The sequence below is a fragment of the Chaetodon auriga genome, chromosome 19, assembly GCF_051107435.1.
Source record: "Chaetodon auriga isolate fChaAug3 chromosome 19, fChaAug3.hap1, whole genome shotgun sequence".
Classification (NCBI taxonomy): Eukaryota; Metazoa; Chordata; class Actinopteri; order Chaetodontiformes; family Chaetodontidae; genus Chaetodon; species Chaetodon auriga.
In genome coordinates, this window is record NC_135092.1 from 4,572,197 (window position 1) to 4,591,293 (window position 19,097).

Genomic DNA, 19,097 nt, shown 5'->3' on the forward strand with positions numbered 1-19,097 from the left:
TTCATGTTCTGTTGTTATTGTGTTCTATATATAATTCTGGAAATATGTTTGTTTGAAAATAATAAGATATCAGGAGGCACACACACACACACACACACACACACACATATCCAAATATTCTTTGCAGGTGCTGAATAATCTGCAATAATGGCAAAAAACAATCAGTATGTGCAGCGTGCGTTACGTCTTTGGGTGTTTTACTTCAACACTGTTATAACAACACTAAGTTTCTTTACTTCTTAAATAAGCATTGCTCTGCTTGACTGTTTCGTCTTGTGTAAATGCAGCACGTGAAGCAGTTCGCCAGCATGTTTGACGACATTAATGTACTATTTTTGGGTTGCGTCCACGTGGTTGAAAGCACTTATTGTAAGTCGCTTTGGATAAAAAGCATCAGTCAATTAAATGTAATGTAATAAATGTGACGACAAAATTCCAAATTATTCACGTGAACACAAAACAGTATGATATAGACAGAAGGCAAAATATCTATGTATATCGCTAAACTGGTCTTTTGGATTTTTGTGAGAGTGGACATCTTTTTTCTTATATTTTACCTTTTCCCCTTTTTATTTGAAGGAGCACACAGCAGCAGTTGCTGAAGTAGCTGCCAACAATTATCCAAATAATTAAAAATAAGAAAACAAAGAAATACATAGAGATATCATAAAAGGCTTTAAGAAGCATGTTCAGGTCAATTCCAGTATATATATATATTCCAGTATATAGGATGATATATACATACTGTACATCCAGTGCTCAGCGGGGTATTATATTTAGGGCTGCCATGACAGAAGCGACAAAACTCCTGCCAGTGTTGGCTCTCCTCCACTTTAGGGTCCTGTATCTGCCGCGAGACGTAAGCAATGACATGAGAGGATTGAGGGGGTGATCAGTGCTATGAATGTGAAAGTTATTTTTGTCAGTACTGAAGTGGAGAGGTCTCTTACAGATGCAAAGGCTTCTCATCCAAATCCCTCATCCTGTCGGGGCTAACGACGTGGGCCTGTTCTTTGCTTTGTTTGTTTCTTTTTTTCTTTTCTTTTCTTTTTTTTTTTTTTAGCCCAGCCTCCGTGTGAAGCACACTTTTCACCTGATCGCATTTGATATTTGAAGAGGTGAATTAGTGACTGAGTGAATATATGGAAAACAGTCAGTAATTAATGATAAATCCTGCTGTGTAATTTTGTGTCGTTTATTTTTGTCCGTTTGATTAACTGATCGCACCACCCGACTTTATGTATTTTCCATATGAAGTATTTCAGATTCTATTTAAAATGTGTGGGATAGCGAAGAATGAATCAATGATACAGAAACGACAAAACAGCCACATTCACTGAATGTTTTAATCACATGTAATTCATGATAAATACCTTAAAAACTCTTCAGCTCCTCATAAATATAAAACACTGCTTCTTTTTTTCCTTCCAGTATAACCTTTGACTCAGGACAAATTTAAATTGCGTAGACAGATTTATAAAATATTTACCATTTACAAATCATAGCTTTAAAATCGTCATTTCAAATATAATATGTTTTTATAACATATATTCAGAATTTCAACTTGAGCGCATCTTAATTGTACAATAGTTGAGAGATTTTTGTACTTGTTGCAGATTGTGGTATTTTGCAGAGGTGTATGCAATGTTAAATGGATCTTTCTTTGTGTGTGTGTGTGTGCGTGTGTGTGTGTGTGTGTGTGTGTGGTTGCGGTCGTGAAATAGTATTTTTAAATGCATGTCCTTCCGTGTGTGGATATATTTCGGTACCATGCAAAAGTACATTTGCATGTGTGTGTCTGTGTGTGTACATGGGGCTATATGTACAGTATGTATCGTACACATTTACACGCCTGTGCGTGTATGTGTGTGCATCTGTGCCAGTGATTTCCAGTACTTTGTGTGTGTGTGTGTGTTGTGGTGTGTGTGTGTGTGTGTGTGTGTGGGAGTCTTTGTATATGTGCCAAACCGGTCCAGCTGGCATCAGTCGTAGCTGAAGCCGAGTCCGCTGTATCGGTCACACACAAAAACACACATATTCTCCGACACACACACACACACACACACACACACACACACACACACAGTCGACCACATTCCCATTCTGTACGCCTGTAATTATCAACCTCTTCTGCATCGACTACCATGTTGGCGTGTATTCAGCGCTGGTCTATACACGCCTGATTCAAACCCTTCACCACATACACGCTTCATTTTCCTCCCCACACGCTCGCTATAAAACCCCTCCATTTCATCTCGTACGGCTGCACCGACCGCAGAATGTAATTACACACTAACCGTGGTTTGATATTTAGACTGGCTGAAGATTTAAGGTTTTATCCAAAAAGAAGGTCTGTGTGGTAAAAATAGGCTCGAAGTGGTCCCGCAGCTCCGAGGAGAGGAAAGCCTGTTCAGAAGCTGGAGAGGAAATTAGCTTTGTTGTCTACACGCCGCGGTGGTTGGTGCATCTTCGGAGTTCATCAGGCACCTTTTTCACAGCCAGACACGCTCGGTTTGTGTATTAAAATGATGGCGCATTACCTGCCAAAGAGGCTTCACCTTCTTGTCATGTACTGATCAATCGTTGGCCTGCATTTTAAGAGCTCTGATGTCTGATTTCAATCAAACACATGTTTAAACGTGTTTGACCAAAGGTGTTCCGTATAAGACAGTTTGGTTGGTGAGGAAGTCTGCGCTCTTTACGTCCGTATACCACATACAGAGGACAACGTGATACAAAGTACATAGTTTACAAGCAGTATATGGATAAAATTCTGTACAATCACATGGCTGATAGGACTGTATTTGTGCTGCCGTTGCTTTAGCAAAGCTATTATTGGAACACAAGGTTAGTCCGGGGTTAGCACGATTGTCGCTGGATCACGAGATATCAGCTGAACATACTGAGGACTGATAAATTACAGTTCAAGGCTATTTATGCTAACCGCTAACTAGACTGCTGAGGGCCCTAAACAAACATGTTCCCCAAAGACTTAGAGCCCAGTTTCCAGCACCATTGTGGTTCCCTAATGATCTCGGGTCACTTAAGCTTTTCTGGATTGGAAAACAAAATTTAAAATCGCAGGGTATTTTGGGATGCCCTCCATGGATACAACGCTGTGGGGACAATGACTAATGGAACTTTTAATAATTTAACTATTCTTCTTTTGGGGCCAAAACTGTTTCAGTTGTAAATGACACATTTGGTGTCTGAGTTATTGAAGGAAAGAAGATCAACATCAATATAGCAGGTGATTCCAAACTTGAGTATCCCATTGGGTTGATTAGACTGACAGCGTCAGTGATGATGCAGAATGGTGATGATTGATGAATAAATGAATCTTGGTGGTTCATCAGTAGTTTTGGTTGCTGAGCAGTAACAAGTCTCCATGGATAATAAAATGGTCCAATGGGAGAAAGGGAGGGAAGAGCAGAACAAGACCAAACATGGCAACCCTTCAGAAGAGTTGATGTAGAACACGAGTACAGACATGACAGAGGTGTCTTGAGGTGAATTGAGAGGGGGATTTGGATTAACGTCTATGTCAGGGATGAATGTGGAGGGATATTCTCCCTCAACACGTTACTGAACAGTTTCAGAACGGCACCAGTGATCTGAGACCAATTTCATTTTTTTTTGTTTTGTTTCTAGATCTTTCTAAATGCCACCTGAAAACTTCCTACCTTGTCTCATATTCAGTTTGTGTCGTCTGCAGAGTGGAGAGTGAAAGTGTTTCTGCTTTCAAAGCTGGATCTTATAAGCATAAAGGCTTTTTTGCCTCTCTCTGTATATGGATCCATGCATTGCAGGCATAGCAGATGTCCGTTTTGTTGTGCTGTGAGATCAGCGAGCAGACACAGAACACACACACCGAGCAGACTCTGATCATGAAAACTGGCTTCGACTGAAAATCTTTGACTTTGTTTCCTAAACAACTTGTGAATGAATGATCCTTTAAATGAATGAAAGAAAGATTGAGAGAGATTGATGTTCGGGGGAAGCATGTCCCTGATGGGTAAACAAACAAAAGTCATACTATTGTTTATTTAACAGTAGGTCCAATTGATATTTTATTGGAAGCAAATGTGTTCACTTTGAGTAAATGAATCAGTTGATTAATCAAAAATCAAACCCTATTTTAACTATCTATTTTACCCTTTAAGAATTTTAGAGCAGTTTTCAGAGAAATTAGGGAATGATTGAAATCAATTTATTGGCCGGCCTGTTTCTTTGAAGTAAACCCATTTTCCATCAGTTTATTAAACGTAGCTCATAAAAATAAAGGTATAAATGAAAGGGTGGATGAATGGATGGATGGATTGGCAAATGAATAAATAATCCTATTTTATTACACATACTGGTATGTTGGAAATAATATCATTTGAAATGACTGAATGAATTACGCATGCTGCTGATTTGTATGTATGCTTTATACACAGTGAAATGTGAGTAATCTGTGGGTCACTGAAAGTGACTGAATATTGCATTATGTTGTGTCTTTCATTGTCTCCCTTCATGAGTGAATGAATTCTAACTTGTCTCCAAAGTTAAGGTCTGCACACCCTAACTCTGTTTGTGATTCTATTGGCTGTGCAGATAAAACATGTTCTGCTCTGGTGAATGGATTTTCAGTAAAGATCTGGATTTGTCCTTGCTGAGATGATTCCCTCCGCTCACTGCCCCCTCTCTTTTCTTTTCGTCCCCCTGCAGGTAAATCAGAGAGGAGTTCGTACTCGTACGGCAGAGAGTCCAACCCACACTGCCACCAGGTCAGTCCCTCTGTAAATGTCTTCTTTGGAAAAGCTGAGTGAGCGTGTTGCTTCGCTATAGTCCGAGCAGTAAACACACGGAGAGCAAACTCTGTTTGGATTTGATCTGAGGTCAGTGGTAGAGGATGTTCAGTCCCAGGGACGAGGGATTTAAGCACCTGACTTTAATAGCTGTTATGTAGAAGCGGAGAAGCAGGAAACTGGTCGCCTGCTGATCTTGAGCCAGGCAAGAACGCTGACATCCTGCAGATGAGAAATATCTTGTTTGTGTTTACATTTCTTGAACCAATGTGAAGTATATTGTAGAGCAGAATTTAGCATGTAGTTAATTGCTTACTTTCTGCTTTCACTCATTTACCTGTAACTACCTCATGCAGTTCCCTGACTGAAAGCGTAGAGCAGACTGAGGCTCTGCTGCTGGTTATTCATTAAAAGTTACTGAGGATGACATCGCCTGAAGTTTCTTAATCCTTGCATTTGATTGGACTGTGAAATGTGGGTGTGGCCTTAAGAATATAGTGTGATATGGAGCTCAAGTGAGTTCTGGAGTTGTTGGTGACTGTTGGCCTCCACCCACACCCTCTTACTTGCATTGTGAGATCAGGAGGAGGATGTGGGAAAAAGTATGAATTAGAGCACGGTCTTATGGAAATGTAAACATAGTTTTTGCCAGCTGACATCCAAACACCCACCTCCCACTGCTCTGCTAACTAATACAACTTACAAGCCCGTGGTCAAGTGTGGTTTTCATATGATGGATGTTAATGCGATGCCTTATATATACAGTATATATGTGTCCATCATGTAACACAAGAGACGGCTTAAAAGTGGTTTGCGGATATTATTGATGTGGTTGTTTCATTATGTGGCATCAGAAGTTATTTAAAGTTCACATAATAAAAACTTATGTGTCAGTCATCCTCACGGCTGCTAAAAACAACAGCTGTTAAAGGTTTTTTTTTTTTTTATATATTTTTATGGTTCCCAGAGAGATGTTTAACTTCACCACATATTTCCAACTTTGTGAAACATTATTCATTTTAATGTTAAAATATTATTCTTTTTAAAAGGATTATTTGTTTGTCTGCGGTGGCGCCAGGTGTTATGAGGTAGTCGCTGGGTTTTGAATCTGCACTGTGATCTTCCCGTTCATTTCTCATGGACCATATGCATCCATGAAGATGCTCGTTGATAATTAAGTAAATATACAGATGTTGGTGTTTGATTCTGCTGGTGGAATATTAAAGAGAGAGAGGTTTGATGTGCTGGTTGTAATTTGATGACCACCTTCAGGTTTTCGAAATGAAATGATCACATACGTTCCATTGGAGCGCAGGCTGTTTGACATGTCGACCAAGTCTGATGTTATGGATTTATTTTTCTTTTCGTCTTGAACGTCTATTAATCAGAGTTTATCAAAGAGGTGCGTTGTGTTTTTGAAAATCAAAGTTGCGCGACAACATGTTAGACATTACGATGAATAAATGGAAGCTGTTACATTTCCTTTTGCAGAGTGAGATGTTTGGGTTTCAGATGAGATCATGTAATTTAACTGCTCAGTAATTCACACTGACACTGTACTTCCTCTGGCTTTAGTGGAACACCGGGAACAACAGTGCCTTTTAGTGCAGTGTGTCTATTGGCTCTTAGGTAGCGGAGGCTACGTAGCTTCTGGAATCCTCTAGTTAAGAGGTGTACCACCTTTTTCTGCTCAGAACCCTGATTTTAGGTACGAAAATGTTTGTAACCCCAGCTATTAAAATGATCACGTGCTTGCTATTGGCTGCTTTTTTAGTGACAAATAGGGATGAAGAGTTATGAAAGAATATTTAAGTCTACAATCATCGCCAAGCCGCTTGACTGATGTTCATTTGAAGTCACCATGTCTAATGAGATGGTTGTATCAGCACATCATGCTGCACTCTCAAGTCATCAAAGTTGTCTCTTCTGTCACATCCACTCTGGACTGTGACTTCATGCAACTGCTAAATCTTCACAGTTGGTGTTTGCAAAGGGAACCATAAATGTTCGTAGTGTTACCTAAATGTAAAACCTGTATTATTCCATTCCACAGCTGTTTGACAGTGCTGGTTGGTAGATCCTCAGAGATCACATCACAATGGAATGGGCCAATCACCCAGGCCAACATTTTGCTAACTTCCAAGCATACTACACATGACGGGAAGGCTTGATTCCATTGCTTAACAGCTTTGCTGAATGCCAAGTCACAGCAACGCTCAGTCATTTGGAAGTCAAGGTTCATGCAACATAACTGAAGCAATTTGTGGGTTTTTACTTGAAATGAAAAATGAAGTCCATTTTGATGAATGTGGAGTCAGGAATGGAAGCTCCAGTAGCAGCAGTGATTTAAGTCCTACAAACAAATCCACATCTGTAGCAAAATAGCCAAACTGTCAACTGTATCATTACTCAATTCTGTTGAGTTGCATATTGCCAATGCCTTTAATTCATTCATTTTACGCCCGCTGATACCAGTGAAATAATGAAAATCTTTCCAGTCATCCAACACCCACAGCTCCCTCTGAAGGAAACCTACAAGTTTAGAGCAATAGTTACTTCACAGAACCACAGAATACTCACCATTGACAACCATTCATTTTTTGATCAGAAATAAAAAGACTCCAGATACCAAATTCTGTCTCAACACAGACCGGCATTCTTAAAGGTGAACTCAGTCAGAATACTTGTCGTATTGGGATCTGTTCATTTGCCAAACTTGCCGGTAGTAGTGTAGAAGAGTAGTGTGTGTAGTAGAAGACAACCAACACAGCATCAGGCAAGCCTCATGACGTTCTGACAAAAAAAAAAAAACAAACTGCCATGTTTTTACTTTTTTTTGACTTCTCTCAGTTTGACAAATTTAGCGACGTGGACTTTGACGTTGACCCACAGCGGCACAGAGCTCTGATGTTTCCAGGCTCTGTGTCTCAGCCATCTCGTTCTCTTTTTTAATGTAATGAAAAAATGAGGATGTTTACATTTTAAACTGGACCTGCTAGATTTTCTGTTCAAATCTAATCTTCACCTGATCCGTTTCTTCTTCCCTTGTTTCCACAAGAAGCGTTGTGTTGTGGAGATGAACGTCAGTGATGAGGGACACAGAGGCTCTGTCTAATAACAGGAGAAGTGGCTGCCAACAGGGGCGATCAAACCAAACAAAATGATTGACGGTGGGCCAAATTTGGTTGCCCGGGGCAACTGGGCAACCGTTACTGTCAAGCCTTGTGAATGAAGAGAAGACAGAAAGTAGAGTGAAGGAAACTGAAGGGAAGCAAAAATCCCAGTGTGGCATTTGAAGGACTCATAGTAGTTTTCAGACTTTAGGGGTAAAAAGACCTTCCTGCCTTTCGGTTTTGATCTTTTCCTTTCTGTTACGAGGACAGGATTTGGCCCTGACAACCTTGTGAACAAAGACACACACACACACACACACACACACACACAAAGAGAGAGAACATGCTGGCAATATCTGCCTCATGCCAAGTGTGTCAGTTGGACTGGAATAGTTTGCACTGGTGGAATTAAATATAGCTGCTGGTCGAGTTTGAATCTGTTTAAATTGTCCTCCGAGCCTCACTAATTTCACGTCTCCATCTCGTTTATTCACTCATTCACTGCTTTCTCCTTCATTTAGTCAGTCCCAGTTGCTTGTTGCAATAATTTGTTCATTTATTGTCTGATTTGTTCAGCAACTTGTTAATCCAATCATTTGACCGGTACAATCCTTCACGTATTCATCCTTTCATTCATTCGTTAATGCATTCATTCATGCTTAATTCATAATGGATTTAAATGAAGTATTCATTCATGTTTTCACATATCTTTGTTGAGTTTGTTCTTTTTTGTTGTAGTAGCTCGCTTGAATGAATTGGTTTGTGTTCATCCATCTATCTTCATTAGTTCATTCATTCATTCATTCACTCATATGTTAATTAGATGTATGGTTAATTTTAATAATTTACTATATTCATCCATTGTCCAGTCATTCATTGACTCATACATTTAATCATTAGGTGTTTCATTCATTCATGTGTTCATTCATTTATCCTTATTTCCTTTATATAGGTTCTTAATATATTCAATTAAAATGCACAGCCATCTATCCCCTGGTCGATGTGATCACTCATTCATTTTTGTACTCATTCATTCATTTGTTCATTTATTCACTTCAGGTACCTTTTTAATTGTTTTGCTTTAAGCCATCTGTCTGTATGCCCATCTGATCACTCATTTATTCACTCCTCAACCTTTTACTTGATGATTTTGTTCATCTAGCAGTCCATTTGTTGACTTGATCACTCTCTGATCCATCCATCCCTCCATCTATCCCTCCATCTATCCCTACATCATCCACCCGTCCCTCCATCATCCTTCCATCCATCCATCCATCCATTTATCACCAACTAGCTGATCTTTTATTTATAACCACCTCTCATATCCAGCTGTGGCCTTTGTACGAGGCTACAGCAAACCATAGAGGACAAAAATATGAAATAAATCAAACATTACTGCCTCACTGGCCATTTTCCTGCTGGGCTGCTGTCAAATTATCCTGTTACACAGTCTGAATGGCTCCTGATGGAAATTGTTTGGAAATGGCAGATAAATTTACATGCTGGGCTGAAGTCCAAAATCCTCTGGCTTCATCCGCGGCTGTTAGTGAAAGAAAAAAAACACTTAGAAGGGAGGATGAGCTCACAAGCTAACAGCAGGAAGATTTCCAGTGACCCCAGTTTATTCCGTAACTCTCTGACCAAATAGATTTGTACCATTGGTGTTTTGGGGTAATTTAGGTTTTGGTTCCACATTTGGCTCGAGGGTTTGTTTTAGAGTGTTTAAGTTTTGACTATACGCATCATAATGTTGTTATTGTGCTCAATCATAACCACAAATCTGCAAATTTCCTCCAGCTGAGTTCCAAAACATTTAACCGGATAATCAAACTGTGCTGCCATTTCATTTTCACTTCATTATTTAGTCTGACATTGTGTTGATGTTATCCAATTTCCGTATTGGAGGAGGGAGGACTAGTTTGTCCCAACCTATCAGCACTGGCTGACAGATCCTTTGCAGTGACATCATTTTAATGTTTGTCACGTCAATCAAACTAATATGCTGATTTAAGAATTGTTATTATTTTATGTTGATTCACAGATCTCATCCCTTTTGTTCTTGCTACCACCTACAAGCCCTGAGTGGCTGCACACCACACCTATTAGAATCCCTGCAAAGACTGGAGATGCGTGCAGCGATTCAGAGGTCTAGAACCAAGCAAGATGTTGCAGGTTTGACCGTAAACCAGAGAGTTGGACAAACTGAAATTTTGAACGAGTCGTGGCACTTTATCATGTCATGATATCACCAAAGTCATTATGATTTATCCTCTGTGTATTGTCTGTAAGTTTCAAGACAGTCCATCCAATAATTGTCAAAATGCTTCATTCAGAGTCCTGCTTTAATCTCCTCAAGAAGAAAGCAGGAAGCAGAGTTTCAGACTCAAACCTACAACTTTGAATCTGCGGGATTGTTGCCTCCATTGTTGTCTCATTGTTGACATGAGTGAATCAAACAGAGAGAGTGTGACGCTCTGGGAATGAGACCAGGCTCGATATGATACACTGATAATGGTTTCCATTGTGAATGGTGAAAATGCCTTTGTGCTTAAATTTTTAAGGAGAGCTGTTTTTTGATGACATCATTGGCCTCACATGTTTCAGACCTTCCTCTGTGTGTGGAGTTTGTATGTTCATGTGGCTGTACATCTGTCTTCAGTCTTGAAAATGGATGGTTGGATAGTCTAATGGCGTCAAATGGTCTGAAGTTGTTTCTGTCCAGCAGAGCGGCATACCTCAGTGATTTTTTGTTTCCTTGTTTTTTTACTTCAGTAGTAGCAATGCAGATTTGTATTTGGTATGAACTGACTGCTTGTATCCTGTGTAAACTGGAAAGCTGACTGGGTCTGGCTGGTGATTCTCTCCTAGCTGTCAATGGGTGGTGGGGGCTGGGAAATATGGCCTCCTGCCAAGGTATGAGCCCAACCCCCCAACAGCCAGCTCTGCTCCCCTAAAAACATCCAAACACCCTCCAAAAACCATCGTCTGCTGGCTGAAGGTGGCATGAATACACTCATGAATAGAAAAGATCTGAGTCTGTTGTTTGACATCAGGAACGATTTTTCTTTTAAATTTAGCTTAATATAGTATTTGATTTAAAATTACTGTTTTCCATTGTCTTTGCTAAAATTTGAGTAGTATGTAGAACTTAATCCATGCAGACATTGTGTGTATTTTAGTTTTATTTTAGTTTTTGGAAATGATCACCATATTCTGTGTATTTTGCAGCAAGATTACATTTTAGATGTTCGCCTAAACAGCTGATTAATTTTTTCTGACCACTTCAAGGACTCTTGTCCATATTGGTGTACAAGTCAAGTTTCACAGATTCATTTGTGATCTTGTAAACAGCAGTCTTCAAACACTATCGCCTTAAGGTCCACTGAGCTGCTGATCTGAAGTTTTTGATCGTATCACATGATCTTCATCAGCAGGTGGAGTTCAGCGCCTCTCTTTCCCTGACGCTTCATTAAGAGTTATGGATCTTCTGCAGTGAGTGGCACTGCACTGAGCTTCACACTGTAATTGACTTGACAGGTATTTTAAAGCTCAGTTATCACATGTCATGAGCATTTTTACACCTGTCAGGGAGCTACAGTAGTTGGCTAATTTGTGATGGTGTGACTGTTTTCATTAGAAAAACAGCTGGCATTGGTAGTTTGATCAAATGTCAAAAAAACAGCCTATGTTTATGTTTTCCTGACAAGGATCCCTTGCGGTCGTGTGAGTAATGATGTTTTTTTTTTTTCAGAGGAGGCAGTATCTTGACATTGTTATAGCACCAAAAAACCTCTCAGTGGGGCTGCTGAGGTGAATGCTTAGATGTACGCAGTGTCTGAATTTGACACCAGACATTGCGACAGTCAGTCAGTCACTTCCCAGAGTCTTGTTGTCACACTGAATCGGCCCTTGCATGTATGTGTTTGGCCAACACAGGGCTTTGCCATATGACACTGCATTGCGGCAAAGGTTGAGCCAGGTTCAACTTTTTTGCCAGATGATCCTGTATCTTTTTGCCAACGCCCTCTGCACTGGCACTCCTGCTGCTCAATTCAAATGGATGAGAGGGATGAAGGAGGCCTAAATACTCTTTCTTCAAGGCAAAGTTCAGGCACAGACTCACCATAAAACCACAGTCTATCATTTTTCATGACTGTTTGCATATGGATTAAACAGATGAGATAAGATGTGTTAGTGAGCTTCTGATATGTTTACAGGTGTATTTTTGAGGTTTGGACAGTCAGGCTAGCTATTTCCCCCTGCTTCATGCACTTGCTAAACTAGACAAACTGCATCCTCTAGCTTTGCTCTTAACACACAGACATAAATGTCTTTAAGCAAACCTTTACCATCAAAACTGCAGATTAGAAACCCTCATATGAATCATTTTCACAACAGTCAAAAAATTAATTTTGGAAGGCAGCAATAAAAAAGCTATTTTGTTTTTTTAAATACAACAGCAGGGCCTATGAGGATTATAATGTCAGATGAAAAAATGGTGGCCAGACTTGCTGTTAATATTCATGATTCCTATAAATCTTGATGATTTCGCTGACCTCCTGACCTCACACCACCTGCAGGACTGACAAGCGTTTCAATTTCTCACAAGAACAAGATCTAATGGAGAAATATTTTTGTACTGATGTCATCTCTGCTCCACAGAGGATGAACCCTTTAGACATTAACGACTCCGTGACCTTTCCTTTAGCGCCCCCCTCGGGACAAAACATGACATTTTTGCTCCACTACTGGTAATCATCAGTATGTTGTTTGCTCTTCCCTCGTTTTATGGGGATTTCTGTGGCTTCACTGCTGCTGACAGTATCACCTTAACTCCCATAACCACAGCAGAAACACCCTCATGGGTCGTATAATATACATTTAATACACACCCACACACACTATGTGGCTTCTCTATGGCTGCTATCTAAAGCTATCTAAAGGGACATTCTGTCTACATAAGCAGAAAAACCCACATCATCTGGATGAAGGGATGGGAGAGGATGATCCTCCCCTATCGCTCCTCGCTCTCTCACTCACTCACTATCTCTCGCCCTGTCACACATTACGACTATCTTTTATTGTCTCTCATCCTCTCTCTCACTCTTTCTATCTTCTTATCTTGCTGTTTTTCATCTGTTTTTCGCCCTCTCTCAATTTTCCTCTTCTCTCTCACTCTGTCGTTCATTCAAGCCAAAGCCACTGTGTCGGGTGTGCACACACACTCCCACCCCCCGCGCACACACACACACACACACACACACACACACACTCTCAGCCACACCAAAGCATGCCTGTCATCCAGTTATCGCCTCACAGATCAGTAGGTTGGTTGTGGGCCGGCAGCTACAGCTGAGGCAGCAGCAGTCTGGATGTGAGGTTCTGGTGGAATGCAACATGAAAAAAAAGCCTTTAACCCTTCACACACAAACACACACACGCACACACACACACTCGCACACACACATGCGTTCACACATCAGTCAGTAAAAAGTGCTGAAGGCTCCTTTTTGAAGCTCTGTGAGATTTCAGAGGAGCTTAGAAGCTGCATTTACCTATTAAAGAAGGTGCACACACACACACACACACACACACACACACACACACATACACTTATATTAAAGCACATGTATGTTGATGTGTGCAATATTCCATAACCATACATTTACTCTCTCCCAAACACCCACACACATACACACACACACACCTAAGCATGCATGAGAATTAATACTGAAATTCAGAAATGTGAATTTTATTTTCCGCTGTATGTCCTATAGCTCTGCTGCTCCACTCCACATTCGCTACATGACGAAAAAATGTAAACCGTGAGCGGTGTTGAGCTTCCATCACCCGCTGAAACAGTAGCAGGTGTGTCGTCGTCAGCTTCCTGTTCACTCCTCAGCAGTCCTCAGTGAGCTGAACTGGTCCTTTAAGCACACTGAGGGTTCTCCAAACCCGCTGACCTCTGACCTCCACACCTCTCTGCAGAGAGAGCGAGTCCTCTGGTTATTACTGAACGCATCTCAAAGTTGTCGTCTCCACCGCTCTGTCTTTTTCTCTATTCCTCTCTCTCACTCACACGCTCTCACACACATGTACACATACGTACACTAATGTATCTTTGAGGTGTAAAACACAATGAATCCTTTGATGCGCTACTTTCCAGCATACCCTCTTGAGTTTTAATGAGAGTGTTTGATCATCCCTGTTGAGGTGACCTGAGGTTATTTCCTCATGCATTGGCAGGGAAGGAAAATCAGTTGCATGAGGCTATTGCAGCATGTGGTTGCAGAGTGTCTTGTTCGACGTACTGTATAGCCACAATGTGAAGGCTATCTGCTAATGTGACTCCACTGTAAAAAAAAAATCCACAGTCGTTCTGGCTTCATCAGTCGGACTCAAACAAATTAAGTATTTGCTCCCAAAGTTCCCACTTGCTTATTTTTGTTCCCACAGATAAGAGAAGAGGGCCTCATGCAAGAGTCACTTGTAGGAATTGATTTGTTCTTAAGTGGCACAAACAGGTGATTTTAAGAAAGTTAGACATATTTCATGTGTGGTGCAGACGAACTTCAAAACTTGATGCAAAATCAATATTCTGTTCATAATATCATCATCATTATCATCATCATCATCATGGTTGCCACTTCATTAAGCGCTTTTTCAGATTATATGATTTTATCAACATCTTTCGTCCCAGCAACTTCTACAGTTCAGTAGGAAAGTTCTCTGTCCAACATGATCTTCTGTTATGACACATGACAGTGTCACATGACCAACTGAAGGATGTAATATTCTCTCGTCTAATATCTCAGTGAATGTGACATGACTGATTCTCATATTGACTCAGACAGTGCAGCACTGCTGATGACTCATCACTGACAGCTGTATTATTAATATTTCTAATTGTTTCTTGTCCTTCACTGACAACCACTGACACTGATTTCCAAAACACGACATGAAGCTTTTCTTTCTCCTTTTTACTATTTGGTTATATTTTAGCAGTTTTAGGAGCTTTGATTGTGCTAGTGATGAAATCTTCCAAACAGGCATCTCCTCATGAACAGGTAGCGTTGATCAGACTGAAAGGGATGATTTCACATTTGATTTCTCATCTGCTGTCTGGCCTTTTTCTTTGTCTCCGCTCTCTGACTCCTGTTGCTTTGCATTCTCTTTGTCTCTGTCTCTGTCTCTCTCTCTCTGTCTCTCTCTCTCTCTCTCTCTCTCTCTCTCTCTCTCTCTCCCTCTCTCTCAGTCTCAACATGCAATTTTTCTACAGATCTGTGGAATGTGTCAGTATGGAGGCCAGGCATTGCTGGATCTGTGTATGTGTATGTGAGTGTGTGTGAACAACAGTCCTCATCCCCTTTGGAAGGCCGACAGTTCCTGTGTGTGGGCTTTACAGTGGAATCTGATTTCCAAGTGTGTGTGTCTGTGTGTGTGTGTATATGTGTGTGTGTGTGTTCATCATCACTTCATTCTTTCTGTCCTCTGAGCCAGCCCCATTGGCTGTTTTCTAACCAATGGTGTGGCACCAGGAAGTACAAGCCCCCAACAGCTGCTCTGAAATCCAGGAAGAAAAAAACAAGGGCGAGTCAAAGACTGTTTACATGGAGAGAAATATTAATAAAGCTGCTTGGACCGTAGTTTGTCGCGATTGGCCAAATCTTTATTATGTCAATGTATTTCCATTATTAACAGAATACAGTGTTTGTCCAATATAAATGTTTACACTAGTAATAGTTTAATGTCCACCTTTCTCTAATACCCTAACAGCAATAACCCTGTAATACCCTGAGAACAGATCACACAAACACTGAAATGCTAAACAGTACATACATGCTCCACTCCCAATTGTTATCCCTCCATAGATTTCCCACCTTTCATACACCCCTACTATCCACCACGGCTGCGTTCCTTTCCCTCTTTGCATCCTCAGGTAACCAACCTGCTGTGCTACACATGTGACCTTATACTGATTATAGAGTGAAGAGTTTTGTACCTTTGCATGTTTTCACACAGAGAATGAGTCAACACCACAGAGACAAGTTGAACAAATACTGCGAGCAGAAAACCGCGCTCAGTGTCGACACCTGTGACAAATGTTTTGAAAACTGTGTATTCTGTGTGATCATCGTGTGAATAGAAAAGAGTTTTGTGTGAATAGAGCCAAAAAGCAGTAATGCATCAAATTGGGTAAATGATCTTGGGGATATAGTTGTCACAGGGGGTCTTATCAGTTTTCAAGAACTGTGCTTCCTTTTTGATCTACCTAATGCCTGGGTCAGACTATATGAGATTTTTGTCGTGGCCAACCAAATTACCAGCGTCGGGCATCTCTACCCATGTAGTGTGACATGCTAAATGACCTGTTGTGCAACCTATTGGACACCACACTACACCCACAAAGATTAGCGTGTCAGAATTTTTTTGTCTTGACTTGTCTAGTGTGACATCTCTCATGACATGTTCCTGAGAACTAGTGCACCATTAAATAAGACATGCTGCGGGGTCGGGGTCATGTGTAGTCTTGCCAGTCACCCGACCAAGACATGGCAAGAGTTTATGGCACCGTGACCATCATCAAAAACAAAAAATCGTGTAGTCTGATACCGGCATAAGACATTTTTCTTTTTGTACCTTCAATTACGGACTGGCCTTCGTACATATAGAGTACCATGGGATACAGAACTGCAAATGCATCCAGTCGTGAGCTGGGTACCCACACCTCACAGCCTCAACACCAAACACAGGAGAGCCTTTTTGATCTTGACCTTTCATCAAGACCTGGACTAAAGACTTGGCTGTTGTTGATGAAGACATAAAGTGGAATAAACCAGTCATGAGCTGATTCATTTCAAGCTGTGTCAGAGGGCCTACCATACACCTCTCATGAGATTCCGTATGAAACAGTCAGCTCACCCTAACTGTGCCTTGTTCTCCCTCAGCATATCTGGAACATTGAAACATATGATATGAGCCTGCTTAGAGGTCTATGACTTTTGGAGGAAAGTAGCATAAACTCTGTGTGCTATAACTGGCAAGCCTGTACCCCTAGAAACAATTCCAGTTGGTTGGGATACTTTAAAGATGGGGTCGTATTAGAGCTGTCCACAGCCCGGGTAAAGAGGGCAGGGGGTCTCCTTTTTATTACTGTTATTAAACCTTTATTTAACCAGATAGGTCTCATTTACATCACAACCGTTCTTTTTCAAGGAAGGCCTGCCCTAGATAAATAGCAGCATTATATTGTTTCAAGCAGCATACATGCAAATATCTTCATCTTTTCCAAGATGGCGCCACATGAGTGGCAGCTAGTTACAGCAGTTCTGACCGTTTTTCTTTGTCTGATCCTTCTATGCCACTGTTTTTGCCTATTTTTTAATACTTTGTAGGCAATAACAACTTAATTTCCCTGACATGGGATCAATGAAGTTATATCTTATCATAAAAACACACAAATCAAAACATACAGTATCCACTCACAGCATCATATGCCTAAGAAGAGAGACAGGAGGAAGAGGATCGAGCTAAGAAAGCAATTACACATTCCAACTGAATTTCCTTCACTGCATTTTTAAATGCCCTAACTGGGATCAGCCTGTCTAGCTACAGATCTGCCTGCAAGTGGTTCCAGGCTTCAGGGGCAGAGAGCATAAAGCCCTGTTTGCCCATTTCAGCGTGAGCCTTAGGGACCGACAGTAAGAGAGTATCATTTGAGCATAAACATTAGTGAGTAGTTTTATTTTAGATTTACCCACAAAGATAAGGGGGTGTTATTGGGGATGAGATAGCAGAAAAAAAAAGACATTCCAAAAGGTTTTTATGCTTGGGTGATAAAACACTGCCCTGTCAAAGAAAGAAAGAAAGAAAAACTGGCCTGTTCTTCAACTGTAAGAGCTACAACTCACCTTTGCAGGCATCCATCCCAACAAACCAAGAAATAAAGGAACAAAGACCGGAGGTGGGTGTCTGTCGATCCATCATAAATAACTCTCCTCTCCCCTTCCATCCATCTATCCTGTGCATCTTTGTGTGTGGTGAGATGTTCCACTCACAGCTGCTCTCCAGCTTTGAACACACACACACACACACACACAGAGACACACACTGATCCAGCTGCTCGTTGCTCTCAGGAGACTCTCTGCCGCCGTTTAGTCTCATTTGCCGGCCTCACAGATCGACACTTTATATTATTTTACTATCGATCACAAACACACGCTGCTGGGCTCTCTTATACTGTGTGTGCGTTGATACATCAGCTTTGACAGCTGACAGTCTGTTTGTGTGTATGTGTGTGGTATCCATAATATGAGCAATCTGAGTGTCAGGACCACCTGTTATGACTATGAAGTGATGGAGCTACTGGCTTCCTTTAGGTATGGTTGTGGAGAAATATCCACTATTTTTAATCACATAGTTTGGTGGCTTTTCTGTGGCTTCTCACAGAATGAAGTTACTTCATTTCATTTTAAAGATAAATTGTAGTTGAAAATTGGGGTCAAAACAAGTCAAAATGTTGAGTTCAGTAAAGTAAGTCAACCCAAATAATAAAGAGTTTTTTGTTTTGGTACTTTATTAATTCCTATGGGAAAATGCTGAGGCTGCACAGTATGTGAGTCCACTTCTGAGTCGTCTGCGCTTGATGATGCAGGTCAACTAAATCGTGCCCTGCTCTGTTTGTATGAGAATGCAAATGGGTCGCTCAGTCAACCACTTTCAACTATAAGATGGACTGATACACAACTTAGTGCATTCATGGTCCCCAGAGGATGAATTCTCGCCATCTTAGTGATCCCCTGCCTTTCCCTCTAGTGCCGTCAGGAGAATGACATTTGTGTTTTTTAGTGAAATAGCTCTTGAGTTATTGGTTGGACAACTTTGGTGATTTTTTTCATCTAGCGCCATCATCAGTTCATAATTTTAATTTGTCAAATGCTTTGTCTTAAAAATACCTGAAGAAAAAGAGATAGTCCAATCAGCCTCCACTGTGTTTGGCAAATTTTTGAATTTCCTAAAGTGAGATGATGAATACAGTAAATACTATACCTGTTAAAGCTCAGCATGTTAGCATCTCCATTATGTGCATGTCCTGGCTCTTGCATTTACCTTAAGGCACCACTGTGCCTAAGTACAGCCTCACGGTGATGCTAGCACGTCTGTAGACTTTGGATAAAGTTGCATTTGCTCAGTT

The 19,097-nt window shown here is 40.8% G+C and overlaps 1 protein-coding gene across 14 annotated transcripts in view; it reads left to right on the forward strand.

Annotated features, from left to right (window-relative positions):
* The window catches only part of tcf4 (transcription factor 4), a 224,107-nt gene that overhangs the window by 92,794 nt on the left and 112,216 nt on the right, over positions 1–19,097 (forward strand). For all 14 annotated transcript variants that reach the window (XM_076758147.1, XM_076758143.1, XM_076758149.1 and 11 more), the window contains one exon: positions 4,711–4,769. In XM_076758147.1, the coding sequence (XP_076614262.1) occupies positions 4,711–4,769 (59 nt within the window). The remainder of the gene's footprint in view (positions 1–4,710; positions 4,770–19,097) is intronic.